The following is a 24,458-nucleotide window of genomic DNA, read 5'->3' as shown; positions in this document are numbered from 1 at the left end:
AAAGCAAAGACAAGGAGAAACACACGCCAAGAGAACCAGGTGGCAGGCACCACTGTAGATGCTAGCTTTGAAGAGGGTTCAGGAATGAGAGTGGGTTTGCAGATGTTGTTTTACTTTTTTTTTAGTTTTACATTTGGGGGTACACAGTAGGTATATATATTTATGAGGTACAGATTTTTTTTATTTACCCCTCTCAACCACCATGTGGGGTTATTTCACAGGATGATGTTGATCCTCAAAAAGGTGAAGTTACTTGCCAAGGTTGTTGGTGGATGTTGGATTAGAAACTCAGTGAGTCTAACACCGGAGCCCATGCCACCACCACTACCACTGAGAGAGACCAGAACGGAGTACGTGTAGGGAACAGGAAGGAGCAGGAAGAGCTAGAGCAGAAAGAGATGGTTAAAATACAGGGAAGTGGCCAGGCACAGTGGCTCACGCCTGTAATCCCAGCACTTTTGGAGGCCGAGGCAGGCAGATCACGAGGTCAGGAGATCGAGAACATCTGGCTAACACAGTGAAACCCTGTCTCTACTAAAACTACGAAAAATTAGCCGGGCGTGGTAGTGGGCACCTGTAGTCCCAGCTACTAGGGAGGCTGAGGCAGGAGAGTGGCGTGAACCCAGGAGGCGGAGCTTGCAGTGAGCTGAGATGGCGCCACTGCACTCCAGCCTGGGCAACAGAGCGAGACTCCATCTCCAAAAAAAAAAAAGCGGGGAAGTTAGGTGAGCCTGCTAAAGGGGGATCATACATATGTTGTGGAGGCCTGAACACTGGACACAGACATTCGAACTTGATCTTGTGAATTACCGAAGAGTTACTGAAGGTTTTGAGTAAGGGCAGGACCAGTCAAAGTGACATGTTGAGCCAAGCCCAGAGTGGGTGATAAAAATGAGGCTCTGAGTTCCTAAGCTAAAGAGATGCCACCAACAACAGTGAAGGGGCCATGTGATGCATGAGGCAAGGACTGGACAAAAAGGCTGAAACCCTGGGTTTAAACGCAAAACGTCATGCAGTGAGGTCATGGCTATGGAGGGCAAGTTCTATTCTTTCTACGCACCTCAGTCTCTCCTCATCCATAAATCAGATGCAGTGAGAATTAATCTCTAAATGATACTCAAGCCTTGCAACTCAACGTGTGGTCCACCAACCAGCAGCAATGACATCGTCCAAATGCTCTTTAGAAATGCAGAATCTTGTGAAAATGCCAATCACAAAAAAAAGAGATGCAGCATCTCAGGCCCCACCAGAAGAATCAGAATCTGTATTTAAACAAGATCTTTGGGTGATCTGTGAGCACATTAAAGTTTGTGAAGCATTTCGTCTAGATCTTTTTTATTTTGTATTCATTTTTGGAGTTTTTTGAGACACAGTCTCATTCTGTTACCCAGGCTGGATAGCTTAATGCAACCTGGACCTCCTGGGCTCAAGGGAATCCTCCTGCCTCAGGCTCTCAAGTAGCTTGGGCCACAGGCATGTGTCACCGTGCCCGGGTAATTTTTTTTATTTTTTGTAGAGAGGAGGTCTTACCATGTTGCCCAGGCTGGTCTGGAACTCCTGAGCTCAAACCATCCTCCTGCTTCAGTCTCCCAAAGTGTTGGGATTACAGGCATGAGCCATTGCACATGGCACTTCCAGTTCTAAAACACAATTACTTCACACTCACCTCAAATGCTGTTACTTCACAAGAGGAAAAAGGAAAATAAAGTTTACCTTTAGCCTCATTCATGCCCTTAATCCTAATGGTGTCAGACTGGCCCACGTCGGAGCAGAGGTTTTAGGAAACACCAGTGAGGCAGTGCTGCCACCTTGTGACCATCACTAGTAAATGCACTTAACCCTTGTAGCCAGCAAAGGAAGTGGGAGGGCTGGCAAGCGCAAAGGGTAGGGGGCAAAGTCCAGGTCACAGAGGAGATAAAATCACAATCGCCCACAAAGACAGGAAGTAACTGTCAGAGAGCTCAGCCTGCATTATAGGGCGGTGTCTCATTGCAAAGGACAGTTTGTATAATACCTAATATGTGGTATCAGTGGGAAACCTGGTTTCAAGCCAAGCTCTGCCCTTGTAACCTTAGAAATCACTCACTCTAACAGGTATTTTCAGACACCCAGCTCAGGCCTGAACTCCACCAGTAAACTTGTAATTTCCCAAGGAAACTTACTTTACTGTGACAGTTCTTTTCCATCCTGAGCCAAAATGTGTCTGAGACACACTCACCAATCTTCATCCTACTCTCTGTAGGCTGAAATAAGTCTAACTTCATACTCTTTACCGTCCTCAATCTTCAGGAAACGTAGAAGGGACTAATGGTCTTTTAAAGACACACCTCACCAAGCTTAGTCTCCAACTTAAAAAGGACTGGACAGTACTTTTACCTCTTGCCCGTCTCAGAATTAGAGCCTGTCCTCGAGATGCTACAGCATACAGTCCATTTGAACTTTTATATGGACGCACTTTCTTGCTCGGCCCCAACCTTGTCCCAGACACCAGCCCTCTAGGTGACTATCTTCCAGTCCTCCAGCAGGCTAGACAGGAAATTTGCCAGGCTGCTAATCTTCTCTTGCCTACTCCAGATTCCCAGCCATATGAAGACACCCTAGCTGGACGATCAGTTCTTGTTAAGAATCTGACCCCTCAAACTCTACAACCTCGATGGGACCGGACCCTACTTAGTCATCTGTAGTACCCCCACTGCCGTCCACCTGCAGGATCCTCCCCATTGGGTTCACCGTTCCAGAATAAAGCTGTGTCCGTCGGACAGCCAGTCTAATCTCGCCTCTTCCTCCTGGAAGTCGCAAGTACTCTCCCCTACTTCCCTTAAACTCACTTGTATTTCTGAAGAAGAGTAATAACCCTCATGAGCCTAATACGTCCCTTCATCCTATTAGGTCTATTCATCCTTACCCTACTTTTTGCAACAGGGCTTTACGCAGTCACCCCCACTACTTGGACTGAGCCTCCAAAAACTTGTCATCCCTACTATCTTTTGTCTAGTCATACTCCTATTCACCGTTCTCAACTACTCATAAATGCCTTGCTCTTGTTTACACTGCCGGTTTACACTGTTTCTCCAAACCAGCACGCTGATATCTCCTGGTGCTATACCCAAATCACCACTCTTAACTCCTTCTTAGAGTGGATAGATGATCTTTGCTGGCAGGGCACCCTCCAATACTTCTACCCTGATGAAGTTCTATTCTTTACTTTTATGCTCACTCTTATTCTCACTCTCATTCTTATGCCACCCTCTACCTCTCCCCAGCTATCTCTACCACACTATCAATTTCACTCACTCTCTCCTAGCCGTCTCTAATCCTTCCTTAGAGAACAATTGCTGGCTTTGCATTTCCCTTTCTTCCTGTGCCTACACAGCTGTCCCCACCTCACACACAGACTAAGCAACACCTCCTGTCTCCCTACACCTCCGAACTTCCTTTAACAGCCTTCACCTTAGCCCTCCTGAAGAACTTCTTTACTTTCTAGACAGGTCCAGCAAGACCTCCCCAGACATTTCACATCAGCAAGCTGCCACCCTTCTCTGCACTTACTTAAAAAACCTTTCTCCTTATATTAACTCTACTCACCCCATATTTGGACCCCTCACAACACAAACTACTATTCCTGTGGCCACTCCTTTATGTATCTCTTGGCAAAGACCCACTGAAATTCCCCTAGGTAACCTTTCATCTTCTCGATGTTCCTTCACTCTTCATCTCCAAAGCCCAACTACACATATCACTGAAACAATTGGGGCCTTCCAGCTCTGTATTACAGATAAGCCCTCTATGAATACTGGCAAACTTAAAAACATTAGCAGTTATTTTTGCTTAGGAAGACACTTATCCTGTATTTCACTCCATCCTTGGCTACCTTCCCCTTGCTCATCGGACTGTCCTCCCTCTTGTTTGCTTATACCCAGCCCCGTAAATAACAGTTAAAGTTTGCTCGTAGATACCCAACGCTTTCTCATACGCCATGAAAATCGAACCTCCCCCTCTAAGCAGTTACCCCATCAGTCCCCATTACAACCTCTGACGGCTGCCGCCCTAGCTGGATCCCTAGGAGTCTGAGTACAAGACACCTCTTCTAGTATTCCTTCTCATCTCTTTACTTTGCATTTCCAGTTTTGCCTTGCACAAGGTCTCTTCTTCCTCTGTGGATCCTCTACCTACATGTGTCTACCTGCTAATTGGACAGGCACATGCACACTAGTTTTCCTTACTCCCAAAATTCTATTTGCCAATGGGACCAAAAAGCTTCCTGTTCCCCTCATGACACTGACACGACAGAAAAAAAAAAGGTTATTCCACTAATTCCCTTACTTATCGGTTTAGGACTTTCTGCCTCCACTATTGCGCTCAGAAATGGAATAGCAGGCATTTCAACCTCTGTCACGACCTTCCATAGCCTCTCTAATGACTTCTCTGCTAGCATCGCAGACATAGCACAAACTCTGTGAGTCCTTCAGGCCCAGGTTGACTCTTTAGCTGCAGTTGTCCTCCAAAACCGCTGAGGCCTTGACTTACTCACTGCTGAAAAAGGAGGACTCTGTATATTTTTAAATGAAGAGTGTTGCTTTTACCTAAATCAATCTGGCCTGGTATATGACAACATAAAAAAAACTCAAGGATAGAGCTCAAAAACTCACCAACCAAGCAAGTAATTACGCTGAACCCCCTTGGGCATTCTCTAATTGGACATCCTGGGTCCTCCCAATTCTTAGTCCTCTGGTACCTGTTTTTCTCCTTCTCTTATTCGGGCCTTGTGTCTTCCGTTTGGTTTCTCAATTCATACAAAACCGCATTCAGACCATCACCGATCATTCCATATGCTACTTTTAACAACCCCACAGTACCATCCTCTGCCCAAGATCTCCCCACAGCCTAAACTTCTATTCCATGTAACCCATTATAAAATTTTCTTTAAGGTGTCCACGCAGCCCCTAATCCCACTCGAAGCAGCCCTGAGAAACATCACCCATTATCTCTCCATATCACCCAAAAAAAATTGTTTTCGCTGCCCCAACACTTCAACACTATTTTATTTTTCTTATTAATATAAGAAGACAGGAATGTAAGGCCTCTGAGCCCAAGCCTGCATGTATACATCCAGATGGCCTGAGGCAACCGAAAAGTACAGAAGAAGGAAAACAGCCAGCTCCTGTCTTAACCGATTGACCAACCTTACCACATTCTATTATGTCTTGTTCCTGCCCTGTCCCAGCTGATTGATCGATCAACCTCGTGACATTCTTCTTCTGGACAATGAGTCTTATGATCTCCCCACCATGCACCTTGTGACCCCTGCCCCTGCCTGCAAGAGAAAAACCCCCTTTAACTCTAACTTTCCACTGCTTACCCCAGTCCTATAAAACCGCCCCATCCCTAACTCCCTTCACTGACTCTCTTTTTGGACTCAGCCCACCTGCACCCAGGTGATTAAAAGCTTTATTGTTCACACAAAGCCTGCTTGGTGGTCTCTTCACGTGGGCACGCATGACACTAACATTTTTTCTTTTCCTTTTTTTTTTTTTTTTTTTTGAGACAGAGTCTGGCTCTATCGCCCAGGATGGAGTGCGGTGGCGCGATCTCGGCTCAATGCAACCTCCCCGTCCTGGGTTCAAGCAATTTTCCTGCCTCAGCCTCCCGAGCAGCTGGGATTACAGGTGCCTGCTACTGCACCCAGCTAATTTTTGTATTTTTAGTAGAGACATGGTTTCGCCATGTTGGCCAGGCTGGTCTCAAACTCCTGACCTCAGGTGGTCTGCCTGCCTCTGCCTCCCAAAGTGTTGAGACTACAGGCATGAGCCACCACGCCCGGCCAAGTCTAACACTTTTTCACACAACCGACCTTCAAATATTGGTAAACAACCTCAGCCGGGCACGGTGGCTCACACCTGTAATCCCAGCACTTTGGGAGGCCAAGGTGGGTGGATCACCTGAGGTCGGGAGTTTGAGACCAGCCTGACCAACATGGAGAAACCCTGTCTCTACTAAAAATACACACACACAAAAAAAAACAAATAGCCAGGCATGGTGGTGCATGCCTGTAATCCCAGCTTCTCGGGAGGCTGAAGCAGGAGAATCGCTTGGACCCAGGAAGCGGAGGTTGCAGTGAGCCAAAATTGTGCCATTGCACTCCAGCCTGGGCAACAAGAATGAAACTTCTTCTCAAAAATAAAAATAAAAAAATAAAAAACAACCTCTATGTGCCACCTACCCCGTCTTCCCTCAGCCATTTCCCATGTGGGTTCACCTGAAGCCCCACACCCTCTGCTCACTTTCCCACAGGTAAGTGAAGTGCAGCAACCACAGCTGACACTCCGAATCCTCAGGGTGGTCCCCAGAGCAGTAAAGCCACAGGACCCCCATCCCCATCCTGGCACCTCACGCCTATCTAGAAGCTGAACGCCACATCAGTTGATCTGGGGACGCTGACTTTCCCTGCTTCTACTGCTGCTCAATCATCCCACATGTGTGCAGGTGTCGACTTTTTATTCAGTTTTATTTTGTAAGAAATATTTATCGGAGCCTGCTGTGCACTGTCACTGGAGAGACAAAGGTGAAATCACACCTGGTCCTGCCTCACAGAGCTCCAGGCTATGGACAGAACCCACTCAAAGTCAGACCATCACCATTCAGTGAGAAACACCGTGACAGACATCAGAAAAGGGTTTTCTTTTTAAAAAAAACAAAACAAAACTTTTTATAGAGACAGGGTCTCACCATGTTGCCCACACTGGTCTCAAACTCCTGGGCCCAAGCCATCCTCCCACCTCAGCCTCCCAAAGTGCTGGGATTACAGGCGCCCATCCAACACAGGCTTTTTGACTCATCTCACTAATCCCCTGTGAGTAATCTTCCACTCTTGGTTTCCTGGGATCAGTTTTCTTCATTTCAAGCTCAAAGTGAAAAAGAGAATGCAAATTTCCTTGATGGTCCTTTGTGCGGTCACAGCTCAACCCGGCATGTCCTCCTGGCTAATCCAGGGTGCTCAGGGCTCCCACTTCACTCTGAACGTCCTCTCTCCTATTGGAGCTCACCACATCTGCACCTGCAGCAGCCAGGTGGCTGTACACTAACAGAAAATCCAGCGAGTCAGGAAACTTGATTTACTCCCTTAACTTTGAGGTTAGTGACTGTGTTGTTGAACTAATCCTATAATTTCCCTGAACTTTAATTTCCACGTCTGTAAAGTGGGGCAGGTGGATTCGGTCACCCCAGGTGCAGCTGTATAGTGAGAGCTCCTCAGAGGCAGCAGCACACCTGATCTCAGCATCCACCGTCTAGCAAATACCAGGCACACACTAGGCACTCAAAGCCTCACTGAATATATGTGTGAATAAATGACTATATGCGAGCCATGTGGATCATGGTCAAAGTCAACAAATATTTCTGAACGTCTACCAAGTACACTGTACAACAGGGAAATAAGTAACCCACACAGGACGGTGTTTTCTCCCAACTTCCCCTTACCTCCTTCCTGGGGAAGGGAGGGCCTCTGTACATCAGAGAGACTCTTGATACAAATAATGTTCTTGAGATGTGTTATAAGAAGTTGTCGGCCGGGCGCGGTGGCTCGAGCCTGTAATCCTAGCACTTTGGGAGGCCGAGACGGGTGGATCACGAGGTCAGGAGATCGAGACCATCCTGGCTAACATGGTGAAACCCCATCTCTACTAAAAAATACAAAAAACTAGCCGGGCGAGGTGGCGGGCGCGTGTAGTCCCAGTTACTGCGGAGGCTGAGGCAGGAGAATGGCGTAAAACCCGGGAGGCGGAGCTTGCAGTGAGCTGAGATCCGGCCACTGCACTCCAGCCTGGGCGACAGAGCGAGACTCCGTCTCAAAAAAAAAAAAAAAGTTGTCATGTTAACAAGAAAAAAGTCCATTTGTCTTGGGGGTGTTTTATATTAATAGACCTAATGGACCCAAAGCCCCCTCCAATGGGACACAGGATGCAACACCCACCCCAAGTGCATGGAGGGGAAACCAGATGGAGTGAACAGACAGGGAGCAGGACCTGGGGAAGAACAGTGAGTAAAGAGACTGAGACACCCGGAGGAAGGTCTGAGGAGGAGCTCTTGGCCCCTGCAGTGGCCTCGGTGTGGACTGATGCAGAACTCAGCAGCACAAGTAAAGTGGCCGCACCAGGCTCCATTTGTACATGGGATGGTTTTTCAGTAACATTTGCTTTCTGCTAATGGGCTGCATTTTCACACACTTTTTTTTTTTTTTGCTCCAGGGGGCACCTCTCCTACAACACGCCCCTGCTCTGCACGACCCTCCTCTCTGCCCTCCACCAACCCAAATCCTCCCCCATCTCCAGCTCAAGTTCCACCCGACCAAGTCCCTCTCAGTCCCCCTGCACTCTTGCCACTTGGAGAGATGACTGCACTCATATCTCTGGGCTTTATGAAATGGATGTCATGTCCCTGGTTAGACTTGAGCCTCCTGAAGGCAGAGACCATTTTTATATTTTCCAGAAAGAAGCCACATCCGTGATTTGCATCAGAACAAGCTTAGGCCCAGCCTGAGCCTTCAACTTGGACACAGGCTCAGTCCTAGCAGTCCCTGGCCCCTGCAGTGCTTTATAAACACTGCAGTAGCAAAGTCCACAATCAACTCTGTGACAAGTCAACAGGCCGAGATAATTTGAAAACGTGGAGAAAAAAGAATGGTCAAACAAAAGCAAAGGGCTTTGACTCATGCCTTTCCTCTTTCCTCCTCTCAAGGAAACAAAGTCACACCCCCTGTTCTCACTCCTGCCTGGAGGCTTCCAGGGAGGGCTCCCTTGTTTGCCTTCCCTTCAGCCCCCATGAATATCACCCAGCATTCAAGCCCAGCCTCTCCTCTCCCTTTGCGCACATTTCCTAAAGTCTCAAATAAATGTCAAGTTTCGTGAGTGCTGATATTCTATGCCCCTAATGTTTACTTCCAGTATTATTACCTTTCTTCTTTGACCTGGGGCCATTTCCAAAGAAGTGCTGGAGCCAGGCGCCCCAGCAGCTGGGCAAACACACTTCAGGGCTCCTTCCCTTCTGTGGCTCCTGTTTCTCAAACCCTCTGGGACCTGCAGCTCTGGAGGTCTCTTCCCCCAACCCAGTTCCCTCTCCTTTAGACCAGAACAGCTAAGCCATGGCCACCTTCCTGATGGACACACAAGGAGGCCTGGTGTCACCCACTGCTCCAGGGCGGTGTTCTGGGCAGGGGAGCTGCCTCTTGTCCCAGATCCTGCTCTGCTGCTACCTTATGTGGCTACAGAATTGAAGGGAATTGTGAACAGAGAGAGGACAGAGCAACTTCCCAGGCAACAACACTACTATTGCTGATATTTTTAAAAGGATGGGAGCAGGAGGGGAAAGAGACCTTGTCAAAGTCTCGCCTACCAACACTTAGCAGCCACTTTCCTGTCAAATATTCAGATAGAGAGGGTCACTGAAAGGTATAAGGAAATCCAAGCAAGAAAAAAAGGTTTGAGGAAGAAATCATGAGGCACTGGGGTGTGAGGAGGCGGGAAAGAGTACAGGAGAGAACTGGCACGGCTGCCAAGTTATCAGTCACCTTCTTATGTTCTTAAGAATGCTGCATTTCTTTTGTTTGACCAGTTTCACCTCCCAGATTCCCATAAAGCACATGGTCTAATCTGTTACCTAAGAGCAAAACAGCGTCACCTCACCTGTTCTCACCCTCAAATGGGAACGCTGGCCTGGGACTAAAGCATAGACCGCCAGGCTGAGTACCCTGACCTGAGTCATCCCCAGAGATCAGCAGCCTCCAACAGGGAACCTTCCATTATACTCTTCAAGCAACTTAACAGCTGCACCAACCGTTGCAATGAAAGTTCTAATCTCTTCCTTCCTCCTGTTGCTGCCATTGATGCTGATGTCCATGGTCTCTAGCAGCCTGAATCCAGGTAAACAAGACTGTCTATGAAGGGGAAAATGAGGGGAGGAAATGTGGCAAGACAGGCCACAGACACATCAAAATGCAGCTTCTCTTAGCTGTGGGGTATTGGGGTGAGTGAGCCTTTCTCAATGCCAGTTTCCTCCTTTACAAAAAACAGAAAACTGTACTTACACCCAAACGATGTTGACAGAGTTAAATGAGATATTGTATGTGAAAATATCTGCAACTGGCCGGGCGCAGTGGTTCATGCCTGTAATCCCAGCACTTTGGGAGGCTAAGGCGGGCAGATCACAAGGTCAGGAAATTGAGACTATCCTGGCTAACACGGTGAAACTCCATCTCTACGAAAAATACAAAAAAATTAGCCAGGCGTGGTAGCACGCACCTGTAGTCCCAGCTACTCAGGAGGCTGAGCCTGGAGAATTGCTGGAACCCGGGAGGCAAAGGCTGCAGTGAGCCAAGATGGTACCACTGTACTCCAGCCTGAGTTACAGAGCGAGACTCCGTCTCAAAAATAAAAAAGAAAAAAAAAAGAAAATATCTGTAATTGTAGCTGATCCTCCTCACACACACAGGTATGTATGTATGTATATATATACTAGCTCAACAAAGATTTGCTCCCATGTCTTCTCCCCCAACCCTTTTCCAAAAGAGTAACATAATTATCATGGCTAAACTTAATGATGGTGGTGGGAGGGTGTTGAAGGCAATGGTACCTTTATAGAAGATCAGGAAGTCCTTGCTTATATTCTTTACAGTGCACCGGAATGCCACCAACATGTCTTAATGCTATTTACTGGTAATGAAATAAACTAGAAAAAGCCTGTCACCAGGTAGTGTCCATATTTGAAGCTTTATTCGTAGCAAGCCCTGCTGTAACAGCTCACATTTTGGGAAGCAGACCTTAGCTTAGGGGTTGCAAATCTGCTCCAGCTTTCACTATAAAGTGGCCCAGCCCTTCACAGAGCAACCACGAAGAACAGACCTGACCCCCATGTATATTTCTGCTTGTGAGCACCATCTCCCCAAAGGCCACTTTGAGGTGAAATGGCTTTGCTGCATACTCAGCACCAACTTGGTCCTAAAATCAGGAGGCATTCTCCCTTCTCCACTCCAATTTCCAACATCTCTTCCTTTGTAGAGAGAGTGCTCTGGAAGCTGCTAAGCCCCATAGCCCTAGGGCCTAGACCACTATTCCAAAAGGGAAGACTTTTCCATCACTATGACAGACACCCATGCTACAGTCCTCTGCCTGAACTCAAAGCTCTAGTCCCAACCTGTTTTTCCAGTGTACCTCCCTCTACTCACTAAAAAATACTATTCTCCACCCAAACTAACCTGTTTGCTCTTCGCTGAACATGTATTGTGTTTTCCCATCAGCTCAACTTTGCTCAGACACCCAACTCAAAACCACCTTCCACAGCTTCCTTCAGTTCCTCTCACAGGCAGACATGTGGTCTCCCTCCTGAGAGCCAGCTTAGCCCTGCTGGACACTCTCTTCTTGCACTCATCATCTGCTGCCTTATATTGACGGGCCTCATGTGCCTTTCCTGCCTCTACCCCCTGCGTCGGCTGCAAACTACTTGGTGGCACGGACTGGTGCACTGTTTCCATATCCCTCACGCTATTCAGCTCAGTACTCAGCGAACATTAGATAACCTCAAGAATGCATCCTCAGGTTTCTAAATCAAACCAGGGCTTCATAGCAGCTCTACTGACATTCGGGCTAAACAGTTCCTTGCAGTGGGGGCTGTTCTGTGCACTGTGAGATGTTCAGCAGCATCCGCGTGGCGTCTCTCCACTACACGCCAATAGCAGCCTCCCCTCTCCCTCATCCAAACCCATTATGGAAGCCAAAAATATCTCCAGACATCGCCAAATGTCCCCGGAGGGGGATCCACCCTTGGTCAACAACCACTGCTCTACACCAATAGTTCTCTGCATGGCCACACTTTTAGACTCACCTAGACCTTTACACTCAGCCTGGAAGTCAGGGGGACCTAGATCTTGACTCTGCCACACACTTGGCAACCCTAGACAAGTCGCCTCACTTTTTTGAGTTTCAGTTTTATCATCTTAAAATGAAGAAAATACCACTTGTCACACACACTTGTGAAGATTAAATGATCCGCAGTGTGACCTAGAAAGGGTTTAATAAATGGACTGAGTAAAATTTCTAAGTCGCTCCTAAAGGACAAGGGTGAGGAACTGGGGAAAGCTCCCTGCGCCACCAGGAGGCACCATCACAAACCACGTCGCGGGGGTGGCAGCCGGGCTCAAGCCTTGTTTCCCAGCCAAGAGAAGTTTTGCAATGTAGGCCTGAGTCTGAGCTACTTAGTGGCTAAAGGAAATAATAGCTCCTCCATCCCCAAAATAAATCTCAGAATAAAGTCTAATCTTATTTTATCTCTTAATCACATACATGCTCAATATGCTTTTCACAGGGTTAAGGGAAATAAAAATAAGTGAGAATATATGAGGTCATTAGGAAATAAATTACTTATAATAACAGATTCATTAATTGTAATATTATTTAATTATAAAATTACTTATATCAGACACATTAAGAACTCCTATATCACAAGCATTGTTCTAAGCACTTCACACTTATTATCTCATTTGTCCTCACAAATCTAATGCATTTCTTACTTTTTCTTACTTTTCATTTTTCAGACTTTGAAAAATATTATAAAAATAGAGTTCCAGTATAGCCTTCATCCAATTGTTTTCAAACAATATCTTATGTAACCATAATACAATTATTAAAACCAGGAGATTAGCATTGATACCATAATATTAACTAATCTACAAATGTTCAAATCTTGCTAATCGTCCCACTCATGTCCTTTTTCTGCTCCAGACTCCAATTCGGGATCCCACTGAATAAAATGTCAGATCTCCTAAGTCTCCTCCAACCTGGGATAGTTTCTCAGTCTTTCCCTCTCTTTCAGGACCTTGACACTTTTGAAGAGTACTAGCCAGTTGTTTTGTAGAATGCTCCCAGAATATGGGTTTGTCTGATATTTCCGGCTACGCATTTTAGGCAAGAATACTTCAGAAGTGATGTATCCTTCTCTGGACATCCCAGCAAGAGCCCCAGGATGTCGGTATCTCTCATTACTGATGGGGTTCACTTTAAGCACTTGGTTCAGGTGGTGTCTGCCAGGTTTCTCTACTGTAAGGTTACTATTCGTCTCATTGTAATTAATAAGTATCTTGCAGAGAAACACTTTGGAAATATGTAAACAGCCTGTTTCTTCTCATCATACTTTTTTTTCTTGTTGTTCACCAGTTAACAGCATCATCATACTTTTAACATTAATTTTTAGAATCTATGGATGATTGTTTCCTACAAAGAATTATTACTGTGGTATTGGACAAATAGTGATTTTCTACTTCTATTGTTCCTTCTACATTTATCTAATCGGAATTCTGCCATAAGAAAGAGTTATTTCTTTTTCTTTCTTTTTTTTGTTTTTTGTTTTTTGTTTTTTGTTTGTTTGTTTGTTTTTGAGATAGAGTCTCACTCTGTTGCCTAGGCTGGAATGCAGTGGTGTGATCTTGGCTCACTGCAACCTCCACCTTCTGGGCTCAAGCGATCCTCCCACCTCAGCCTCCTGAGTAGCTGAGACTACAGGCACACACCACCACACCCGGCTAATTTTTGTATTAGTAGAGACGGGGTTTTGTCATGTTAGCCAGGCTGGTGTCTAATTCCTGGCCTCAAGTGATTCCCCCACTTCCACCTCCCAAAGTGCTGGGATTACAGGTGTGAGTCACCATGCCCAGCCTTTTCTTCCTTATTTATTTGTTCAGTTATTTATTTATATCAGCATGGACTCATGAGTATTTATGGGTTGGAATCCATTACTATCATTATTTATTATGTTGCTCATATTGTCCCAAAATTGGCCACTGGGAACTCCTTCCAGTTGGCTTCTATGACCTTTAGACATGTCTCCATCATTTTTTGAGCAGTTCCTTCATTTCTGACACCACAAGAAGCTTCGGGCTCCTCTTGTGTTTTTCTGTCCCAGCCCTGGATCAGCTATTTTTCCTGGAAGCCCTAGTTCCTTTCATGGGAGAATGATATTTACAGACCATGGGCACTGACTGATAGGCCCATTGCTAGCAGGTGCTGGTGCTTCTAGGCCCTCTAGTGGTCAGAGCTGGGAAATAACACACACGCACACTCATGTACAGTAGTCCCCACTTAATCGCAGTTTCAGTTACCCGCCAACTGTGGCCCCAAAATATTGTTATGTTATCTTGAGAAACAGAGAGAGAAAGGCCACATTCACATCATTTTTATTACAGTATATATATATATATAAATTTTTTTTTTTTTTTTTTTTTTTTTTTGAGACAGAGTCTCACTCTGTCACCCAGGCTGTAGTGCAGTGGTGTGATCTCGGCTCACTACAAGCTCTGCCTGCCGGGTTCACGCCATTCTCCCGCCTCAGCCTCCCAAGTAGCTGGGACTAAAGGCATGCGCCACCACAACCGGCTACTATTTTGTATTTTTAGTAGAGACTTGGTTTCACCGTGTTAGCCAGGATGGTCTCGATCTCCTGACCTCGTGATCTGCCTGCCTTGGCGTCCAGAAGTTCTGGGATTACAGGCGTGAGCCCCCTCCCCAGCCTATTACAGTATATTTTTTAAATTGTTCTATTCTATTAGTTATTATTAATCTCTTACTGTGCCTAATTCATAAATTAAATTTTATCATAAGTGTATATGTGTAGAAAATATATATATATATAGGGTTTGGTACTATCTGAGACTTCAATTATCTTGGGAGTCCTGTGGATAAGGAAGGTCTACTGTACTATTATTAACCACATCTTACAAATTAGGAAAATGAGGCATAGAAAAGTTACACAACTTTGTCCAAAATCACAAAGCAAGTATATAGTGGATCTGGGAAATGAAAATAGTGACAGATGCACCATAAATCCTAACAAGTGGAAGTAACTTATTTACACATCGACATCAGCAGAAAGCCACAAGCCCAATATTCCAGCATAGACACTCTCTTTGGAAAATAACCAGAATTCCACAGCAATAACCACAATGATAACCATCATGTACTCAACACCCGCCTGGGCACTGGGCTCCCACAGCAGCTCACTTATTCCCAACAACTCTGCGAGGAGGATTTTACCATCCTCCTTTTACAAATCAGGGAATCGAGGATCATAGAAGCCAAGTGACTTGTCCAAGTTGACATAGTTAAGTGATAGAGCCAATAGCTGACCCCAGGCCTATCTGGATATAAAGTGCACGTTTATGCCACTGTATCAGTGGTTCCCAAAACTGATTTTAGGTGCAATGTAAATAAGCTTCTTTTTACTTTAATACTTCTGTGTTTATTTTAATGCATGTTAGGAAAAAAACTAAGCATACATCAAACCTGTAATTTCACAGATAATATTGCATAGGATGAGGATGTTTTGCAAAATAAATTTATTTAGAGAAAAAGTATAAGGCTGGGCACGGTGGCTCAAGCCTGTAATCCCAGCACTTTGGGAGGCCGAGACAGGCGGATCACGAGGTCAGGAGATCGAGACCATCCTGGCTAACACAGTGAAACCCCATCTCTACTAAAAAATACAAAAAACTACGGCGCCTGTAGTCCCAGCTACTCGGGAGGCTGAGGCAGGAGAATGGCATGAACCCAGGAGGCGGAGCTTGCAGTGAGCTGAGATCCCGCCACTGCACTCCAGCCTGGGCGACAGAGTGAGACTCCACCTCAAAAAAAAAAAAAGAAAAAAGAAAAAGTATAAAGTGGCCAGGCATAGTGGCTCATGCCTGTAATCACTTGATGTTAAGAGTTCAGGACCAGCCTGACTAACATGGTAAAACCCGCTTCTACTAAAAATACAAAAATTAGTCAGGCATGGGTGGTGGGTGCCTATAATCCCAGCTACTTGGGAGGCTGAGGAAGGAGAATTGCTTGAAACCTGGAGGCGGAGGTTGCAGGGAGCCGAGATCGCAACACTGTACTCCAGCTTGGGCGACAGAGTGAGACTCTTGTCAAAAAAAGAAGGAAGGAAGGAAGGAAGGAAGGGAGGAATGGAAGGAAGGAAGGGAGGGAGGGAGGGAGGGAGGAAGGGAGGGAGGGGAGGGGAGGGAGGAAGGGAGGGAGGGGAGGGGAGGGAGGAAGGAAGAAAGAGAAAGAAAGAAAAAAGAAAAAGCATGAAGTAAATAATACTAAGGGTGGTTTAAGCTATAGAAAAAAATCATAAAGATGGTCTAAAAATGTCTGAAGTTTGGGAGACATAATACTATAGCACCATGCAGCTTCATTTTCAGTTTCCTCTGTGAAACTAGGGTCATATAGCAGTGCAGAATAAAACAATAGACTAAGAATCTTGTACCTGTAGCTGGGTGTGGTAGTGCTTGGGAGGCTGACGAAGGAGGATCACTTGAGCCCAGGAGTTTGAGGCCACACTGTGCTGTGATCATGTCTGTGAACAGCTATTGCACTAGCCCGGGCAACATAGCAAGACCCTGGTCACTAAAAATAAAATAAAATCCTGGACCTGGGTTTCAGCCCTAGATATGTCCCCATTACCTTTATGAACTTGGGCATTTCATTTGCTCTCTCTGGGACTGTTTCCTCATCTTAAAAAAAAAAAAAGGAGGCCGGGCGCGGTGGCTCAAGCCTGTAGTCCCAGCACTTTGGGAGGCCGAGACGGGCGGATCACGAGGTCAGGAGATCGAGACCATCCTGGCTAACACGGTGAAACCCCGTCTCTACTAAAAAAATACAAAAAACTAGCCGGGCGCGGTGGCAGGCGCCTGTAGTCCCAACTGCTCGGGAGGCTGAGGCAGGAGAATGGCGTAAACCCGGGAGGCGGAGCTTGCAGTGAGCTGAGATCCGGCCACTGCACTCCAGCCTGGGCCACAGAGCGAGACTCCGTCTCAAAAAAAAACAAAAAACAAAAAAAGGAGATAGTGATTTAATGAAATTAGTACAGCCCTTGGCCGGGCGCAGTGGCTAACGCCTGTAATCCCAGCACTTTGGGAGGCCGAGGTGGGCGGATCACGAAGTCAGGAGATCGAGACCATCCTGGCTAACATGGTGAAACCCCATCTCTACTAAAAAATACAAAAAACTAGCCGGGCGAAGTGGCGGGCGCCTGTAGTCCCAGCTACTCGGGAGGCTGAGGCAGGAGAACGGCGCGAACCCCGGAGGCGGAGCTTGCAGTGAGCTGAGATCCGGCCACTGCACTCCAGCCTGGGCCACAGAGCGAGACTCCGTCTCAAAAAAAATAAAATAAAATAAAATAATTAAAAAATAAAATTTAAACATTAATACAGCTCTTTTGAAAGCAATTCTTAACTTTTGACCCAGTAATTCCACTTTGGGAACTCTCTCCCAAGAAAATAATCTAAAATTTGGAAAACAGTTATAAGAACAAAGAAATTTACCAACTTCTAAAAAATAAAACTTTCTAAATATTCAGCAATGGGAAAGCAGTTAAATAATTTGGAACACATAATTATTGAGAGTATTATGCATTCATTAAAAATGTGTTATAAAGATAACACAGCAACATGCCTATGAATGGAAAAAGAGAATGTGTTTACATTCTATGGTTATCACTACATTGTATAAAAAGCATATGCAGGTAACAAATATGCCAAAATACCAACAGTTTGTAAGAATAGTAATTTCTCTGTTTGTACTTTCAAAATTTTCTCCAACAGTTAAATTACATTTAGACTGAAAAAAAAACTTCAGAATTAAGGAATTCGATTAAATAATCTCCGGGATTTCCTTCAGGGCCTAAAATTCTGTGGTTTTTCTCTGGAACTAGGAGTAGAGGTCAGGCAAGAGTAAAAATGTTAGAAAAGTTTACATGGCAGGGGCTATGCCAGGTTAAAGTACTTTGATAACACTCAAAACAGCACATGAGAACACTGGAAAAGCAGCCCTTGGGGAAATGACGCAACCCCCTCCATCTGTGTGACAGAAGTCTGGGAAGTAGGAGGCCTGAATTGAGCCATATGATCTCTAAGGGTCCCCTCCAAACAACATATCCATCCACGTATTGAACAAACATTTACCAAATGCCTACCATGTGTCAGGAACCACGTAGCTGAATGACTATTGAGCCAATGGTTCAGAGTCTAGTGAAGGAGAAAGATTTTATGTTAGTTTGCTAGGACTGCATTAACACAATACCACAGACTGGGTGGCATAAATAAGAGAAATTTATTCCTCACAGTTCTGCAGGCTGGATCTATGAAATCAGGGTGCCAGCACAGCTGAGTTCTGGCAAGGGTCCTCTTCCAGGCTGCAGACAGCGGACTTCTCCTCTTATCTTCAAGAGGTGGAAAGAGAATGAAAGAGCTCTATAGGATCCCTCCTACTTTTTTTTTTTTTTTTTTGCGACGGAGTCTCACTCTGTTGCCCAGGCTGGAGTGCAATGGCATGATCTTGACTCACTGCAACCTCTGCCTCCCGGGTTCAAGCAATTCTGCCTCAGCCTCCCCAGTAGCTGGGATTACAGGTGGCATGCGCCATCACACCCAGCTAATTTTTGTATTTTCAGTAGAGACAGGGTTTCACCATGTTGGCTAAGCTGGTCTTGCACTCCGGACCTCGAATGATCCGCCAGCCTCAGCCTCCCAAAGTGCTGGGATTACAGGGATGAGCCACCATGCCCAGCCTAGGATACCTTACTTTAAAAAAAAAAAAAAAAATATATATATATATATATATATATATATATATATAGTAGAGACAAGGCCTCGCTATATTACCTAGGCTGTCTTGAACTACTGCCCTCAAGCAATCCCCTTGCCTCAGCCTCCCAAAGCACTGGGATTACAGGTGAGAGCCACCACACCTGGCCTATGTCCCATTCATAAGGGCCTTTTTTTTTTTTTGAGACGAAGTCTTACCTTGTGGCCCAAGCTGCAGTCCGTTGATGCAATCTCAGTTCACTACAACCTCCACTTCCCGGGTTCAAGCAATTCTCCTGCCTCAGCCTCCCGAGTAGCTGGGACTACAGACGCATGCCACCATGCCCAGCTAATTTTTGTATTTTTAGTAAAGACAGGGTTTCACTATGTTGGCCAGGCTGGTCTTGAACTCCTGACCTTGTGATCCACCCGCCTCGGCCTCCCAAAGTGCTGAGATGACAGGCGTGAGCCACCGCGCCCGGCCCAAATCTCCTTTTATTATAAGGACACCAGCCAGACTGGAGTAGGGCCCACCATAACAGCCTGATTTAATCACCTTTTTAAAGGCCCTATCTCCAAATACAGGCATTCTGAGGTACTGGGGGTTATGGATTCAACATGTGAATTTCAGGAGACACAATTCAGTGCATAAAAGATTTCAAACAACAACATTACAGTGCAATAACAGAACTGCATTCAAATACAATAGGAACCGCATGAAGGCATAATTCATTCTGACAGGAAGTATCAGAAACCACCATAAAGGAGGTGTCATCTGAGCCAAGTTCTTACTTGAGAATCTCAAGTCTATAAACCATCATCCTTGATTGTCATAGGAATTTTTTTTTTTTTTTTTTTTTTTTTTTGAGATGGACTCTTGCTTTGTCGCCCAGGCTGGAGTACAGTGGTGCAATCTTAGCTCATTGCAACTTCTGCCTCCTGGGTTCAAGAGATTCTCCTGCCTCAGCCTCCTGAGCAGCTGGGTCTACAGGCGCCCGCCACCACACCTGGCTAATTTTTTGTATTTTTAGTAGAGAGGGGGTTTCACCGTGTTAGCCAGGATGGTCTTGATCTCCTGACCTCATGTTCCACCTGCCTCAGCCTCCCAAAGTGCTGGGATTCCAGGCGTGAGCCACCTAGCCCGGCCTGTCATAGGAATATTTTAAGTATCAAAAAATGGAGATAAGATAGAATCAGAAGATAAAAACAGGCTCGGATAGAGGCCAAAAGAAGAATGTATTTGTTCCAGAGGAACAAAGGTAAATACCATCATTTGATAGCTGAACTGGGACTCTGGATTCAAATACAGCTACTTGGGGTGGGTGTGATGGCTCATGCCTATAATCACAGCACTTTGGGAGGCCAAGACGGGCAGATCGCTTACACCCAGGAGCTCCAGACCAACCTGCGCAACGTAGCGAAACCCTATCTTTACAAAAAATACAAAAACTAGCCAGGAGTGGTGGTGCATGCCTGAAGCCTCAGTTACCGAGGAGGTTGAGATGGGAGGACCAACCAAACCCAGGAGGTCGAGGCTGCAGCCGTGACTGCACCACTACACTCCAGTCTGGATGACAGAGTGAGATCCTGTCTCAAAAATCAAACAAACACAAACAAACAAACCCAGCAACTTGGAGGTCAAGGGAAAATCTTGGTTTATGGAATAATCTCCTTGCTCTCACTCTTTTAAGTCATGAGGATTTTAGTGTGAGGTATGGGGAGAGGTCGGGAGGCTTTGACAAAGCCCTACCTTTTATCCTCTCTTCCATCTAGAAGCCATTCTTTCTCCACCTACCTTCAGCTACGCTTTTCCCTAGGCCAGATGTTGTTTAATCATGAAATTTTTTAATATGGTTACATATAGGCCGGATTTTAAACCTCAATTCCTCATTGATTAAAATACCCCTCAGCTGGGCACAGTAGCTCATGCCTATAATCCTAGCACTTTGGGAGGCCAAGGCAGGAGGATCACTGGAGCCCAAGAGTTCAAGACCAGCCTAGGTAACGTACCAAGACCCCATCTCAAAAATATAAATAAAAATAAAATATTCGTCTCTTAAAGTAACCTAGATTCTTGAAGTAAAAATGGAAAAATGGAACTGTGCTGACCTAGGTAGCACAATGCTGGGAGGATCATTTCTGTTCCCTTTCCAGTGTCTGGATGTGACCTGTTTCCTTCCGACAGGGGTCGCCAGAGGCCATAGGGACCAAGGCCAGGCTTCTAGGAAGTGGCTCCAGGAAGGCGGCCAAGAATGTGAGTGCAAAGGTCAGTAACTCAGCATCAACAACAGCGATGGCATCACCATGACCCCAGCTCTCTCCCTTGGGCCCCTCTGAGACCAATGCAGATGTTATCTCAGCTGACTTCACCCATTCCCCTCTCCACAACCTGCCACATGCAGCACCCGTGCCCGCTTTCTTCCTGACTCTCAGGCAAAAACTGGACTTCTCCAAGGTCTAGGGGGAAAGCCAGCCAATGTCAGGCTGCCCCCTGCCCCTTATCCTTTTCCTAAAGAACCCAGGGCTACCGCCCAAAAGGCTTTTTATTTTTTCCTGGCCTTCCAAAAGCTTCCTGAATCCTATTCTCAGCCTTATTTTACTCATAGGTAAGACTGAAAGCAGAGAGACAAAATGGCTTCCCCAAGGGAAAGCAGCCACTGGAAAGCAGACACCCAAGCCTTACTCCTCATTCTTTGGAGTAATGATATTCTGATGCACCCTCCAAACCTGCCACCAAACCCTTGCCCAAACAGGTCAGGAAAAACAACTCAGAAATACAAGCATTCAAATAGCCGGATGGACACTGTTCTGTGTTGACCCCTTTTCCTACCCCATTGCAGTAGAAATTCAAGGCACAGAAGATGGCGATTAAAGCTTCGTCCTACTCCCTCCTATCATATGTATTAACTCTCCCATCTAAGCAGCAGTGCTGTTGTTTCAGATTGGTTCCTGAGAGCCCCGAGAAGAAAAGTCATGACAGTTTCTGGGCTGCCAAAGAAGCAGTGTCCCTGTGATCATTTCAAGGGCAATGTGAAGAAAACAAGTAAGTTTGCAGAGGATGATTTTCCTTATACCACAGTCACTCCGTGGAATCACTAGGGATGAAGCACGGTTGAGAATAGAAAAAAGAGGTGAAATTAAGACCAGGATAAGCACACAACTCAGCCCTTTCTACTCAATGTCAACTTGTCAGGAAATAGGAAGAGCAGGAAAAGCAGGATACAATTCTCCTGATACTGGAAAGGTTTAACCAAATTCTTAGATTTTAAAACCTCACTTTTACCAAAGTGGGGGTAGATGGGGCTGTTGGAGACCTGGTAATTAATCTCTGAAGATTACACCAGTGTCAGTATCAAACAGAATTTGACTCCTCCCTAGTCTAGCAGTTTTGTGTTTGTTGTTTTGTTCTGTTTTTTGAGTGGGGGTCTTGCTCTGTTGCTCAGGTTGGTCTCAAACTCCTGGGCTCAAGTGATCCTCCCACCTCAGCCTCCCAAGGATCTGGGGTTAGAGGTACACACCCAGTTTAGTCTACCAGTTTTTAAGTGTCATATTAAAAAGTATATTGGCAGCCAGGCACAGTGGCTCACGCCTGTAATCCCAGCACTTTGGAAGGCCGAGGCAGGTGGATTGCTTGAGGCCAGGAGTTCAAGACCAGCCTGGCCAACATGGTGAAACCCTGTCTCTACTAAAAATATAAAAATTACCTGGGCATAGTGGTGCACGCCTGTAATCCCAGCTGCTCGGGAGTATGAAGCATGAGAATTGCTTGAATCCGGGAGGCGGAGGTTGCAGGGAGCTGAGATCACGCCACTGCACTCTAGCCTGGTTTTGAACTCCTGGGCTCAAGCTATCTGCCCACCTCGACCTCCCGAAGTGCTAGGATTATAGGCGCAAGCCACCATGCCCGGCCAGATTTCTTAAAGGTCAGACTAAAGCAATACATATAGTATAATCTCATTTTTGTTTTTAAAATAAACCATTGTATTTATATACCAGAAGGTATGGAAAAATATGTAGCAAACTATTAACAGTGGCTAGCCCTGGAAAATGTGTTGTAGAGGCTAGGGTGGGGATTTAAAAATGTTTTTCCACTGGATGAGTCTTATTTTTATAATCTTTAAAACTCTCATAAAAATTAGATGTTGGCTGGGCACAGTGGCTCACGCCTGTAATCCTAATATTTTGGGAGGCCAAAGTGGGCAGATCACCTGAGGTCAGGAGTTCAAGACCAGCCTGGCCAACATGGTGAAACCCCGTCTCTACTAAAATAGAAAAATGAGCCAGGCATGATGGTGGGTGCCTATAATTCCAGTTACTCGGAAGGCTGAGACAGGAGAATTGCTTGAATCTAGGAGACAGTGGTTACAGTGAGCCAAGATCAAACCACTGCATTCCAGCCTGGGTGACTGAGCGAGACTCCATCACAAAAAAAAAATTAAATGTTAAGGCCAGGCATGGTGGCTCACGCCTGTAATCCTAGCATTTTGGGGGGCCGAGGAGGGTGGATCACCTGAGGTCAGGAGTTCCAGACCAGCCTGGCCAACATGGTAAATTCCTGTCTCTATTAAAAATACAAAAATTAGCCAGCCATGGTGGCAGGCACCTGTAATCCCAGCTACTCGGGAGGCTGAGGCAGGAGAATCACTTGAACCTGGGAGGCAGAGGTTGCAATGAGCAGAGATCGTGCCACTGCACTCCATCCAGCCTGGGCGATAGAGCAAGACTCCGTCTCCAAAATAAAAAATAAAAAGAAAGAAATGTTAAAAATGTTTTTAACACTAGCCTCTCCCCTTTATTTGCACCCTAGGACACCAAAAGCACCACAGAAAGCCAAACAAGCATTCCAGAGCCTGCCAGCAATTTCTCAAACAATGTCAGCTAAGAAGCTTTGTTCTGCCTTTGTAGGAGCTCTGAGCTCCCACTCTTCCTATTAAATATTCTCAGTCAAGAAGACAGTGAGCATATCTACCAGACACTCTTCTTCTCCCACCTCACTCTTCCACTGTACCCACCCCTAAATCATTCCAGTGCTCTCAAAAAGCATGTTTCTCAAGATCATTTTGGTTGTTGCTCTCTCTAGTACCTTCTTCTCTTATCAGTCTTATCCTGTGCCCTCCCCTTACCCAGGCTTAGGCTTAATTATCTGAAAGATTCCAGGAAACTGTAGCTTCCTAGCTGGTGTCATTTAACCTAAATACAATCAGGAAAGTAGCAAACAGAAGTCAATAAATATTTTTAAATGTAACAGATCAAAATTGTTTCTTTCAAATGGGGTCTCCCAATTCACATCCAAATGACCCATTTTACTCTATTCACTGCAGACTGCATGCAGATTCTACACATAATTCTCCCCACCAAGACCCTCACTCTGTCTCCATTGGCCTACTTGTTCATCTTTCACTCATTCAACAAATCTTTCTGAGGTAAGAGCTAGGTAGGACAAAAAAAAAAAAAAAAAGTATACCAATGAACCGGACATGGTCTTACTAAAGATAATATAGGTTTAAAAAAAAAATGGCACAGTTTCTTAGCACTTAGGCAGCCTTTGGTATTTATAACTACTATCATCACCATTACCACCATCGTTATCAGTTATCATCATCAGTGGTCACTGTCTTTGAGTTTCCAATCTAGTACAGGATCATAGTTCAGGGCTAGAGAGATGGCATGGAGTATCTCAAATGTCATTCAGAAGGGCCTCAAGCTATAAAGATGGGAGGGCATGACATTAGTTTTTAGCATGGGAGTTAAATGATCAGAGTGACAATATAAGGAAATTAAACTGCCAACCTGGCTGGGCGTGATGGTTCACACCTGTAATTCTAGTACTTTGGGAGGCCTGGGGCGGGAGGGT

At 45.6% G+C, this 24,458-nt stretch overlaps 1 protein-coding gene and 1 long non-coding RNA gene across 2 annotated transcripts in view; one reads left to right on the top strand and one right to left on the bottom strand.

Moving 5' to 3' along the window:
* Positions 1-24,458, bottom strand: part of LOC105495256 (uncharacterized) — a 231,937-nt gene that overhangs the window by 203,323 nt on the left and 4,156 nt on the right. The window lies entirely within an intron of this gene.
* LOC105495249 (C-X-C motif chemokine ligand 17) lies at positions 9,651-24,340 on the top strand. The gene is made up of 4 exons (XM_011764529.3): positions 9,651-9,914; positions 20,790-20,870; positions 21,546-21,647; positions 23,412-24,340. The coding sequence occupies exons 1-4, from the start codon at positions 9,836-9,838 to the stop codon at positions 23,507-23,509; spliced, it is 360 nt and encodes a 119-aa protein (XP_011762831.1). The 5' UTR covers positions 9,651-9,835; the 3' UTR covers positions 23,510-24,340.

The sequence above is a fragment of the Macaca nemestrina genome, chromosome 20 (assembly GCF_043159975.1).
Source record: "Macaca nemestrina isolate mMacNem1 chromosome 20, mMacNem.hap1, whole genome shotgun sequence".
NCBI classification, from domain to species: Eukaryota; Metazoa; Chordata; class Mammalia; order Primates; family Cercopithecidae; genus Macaca; species Macaca nemestrina.
Note: the sequence above shows the minus strand (reverse complement) of the source record. Positions and strands in the feature narration are given on the sequence as shown.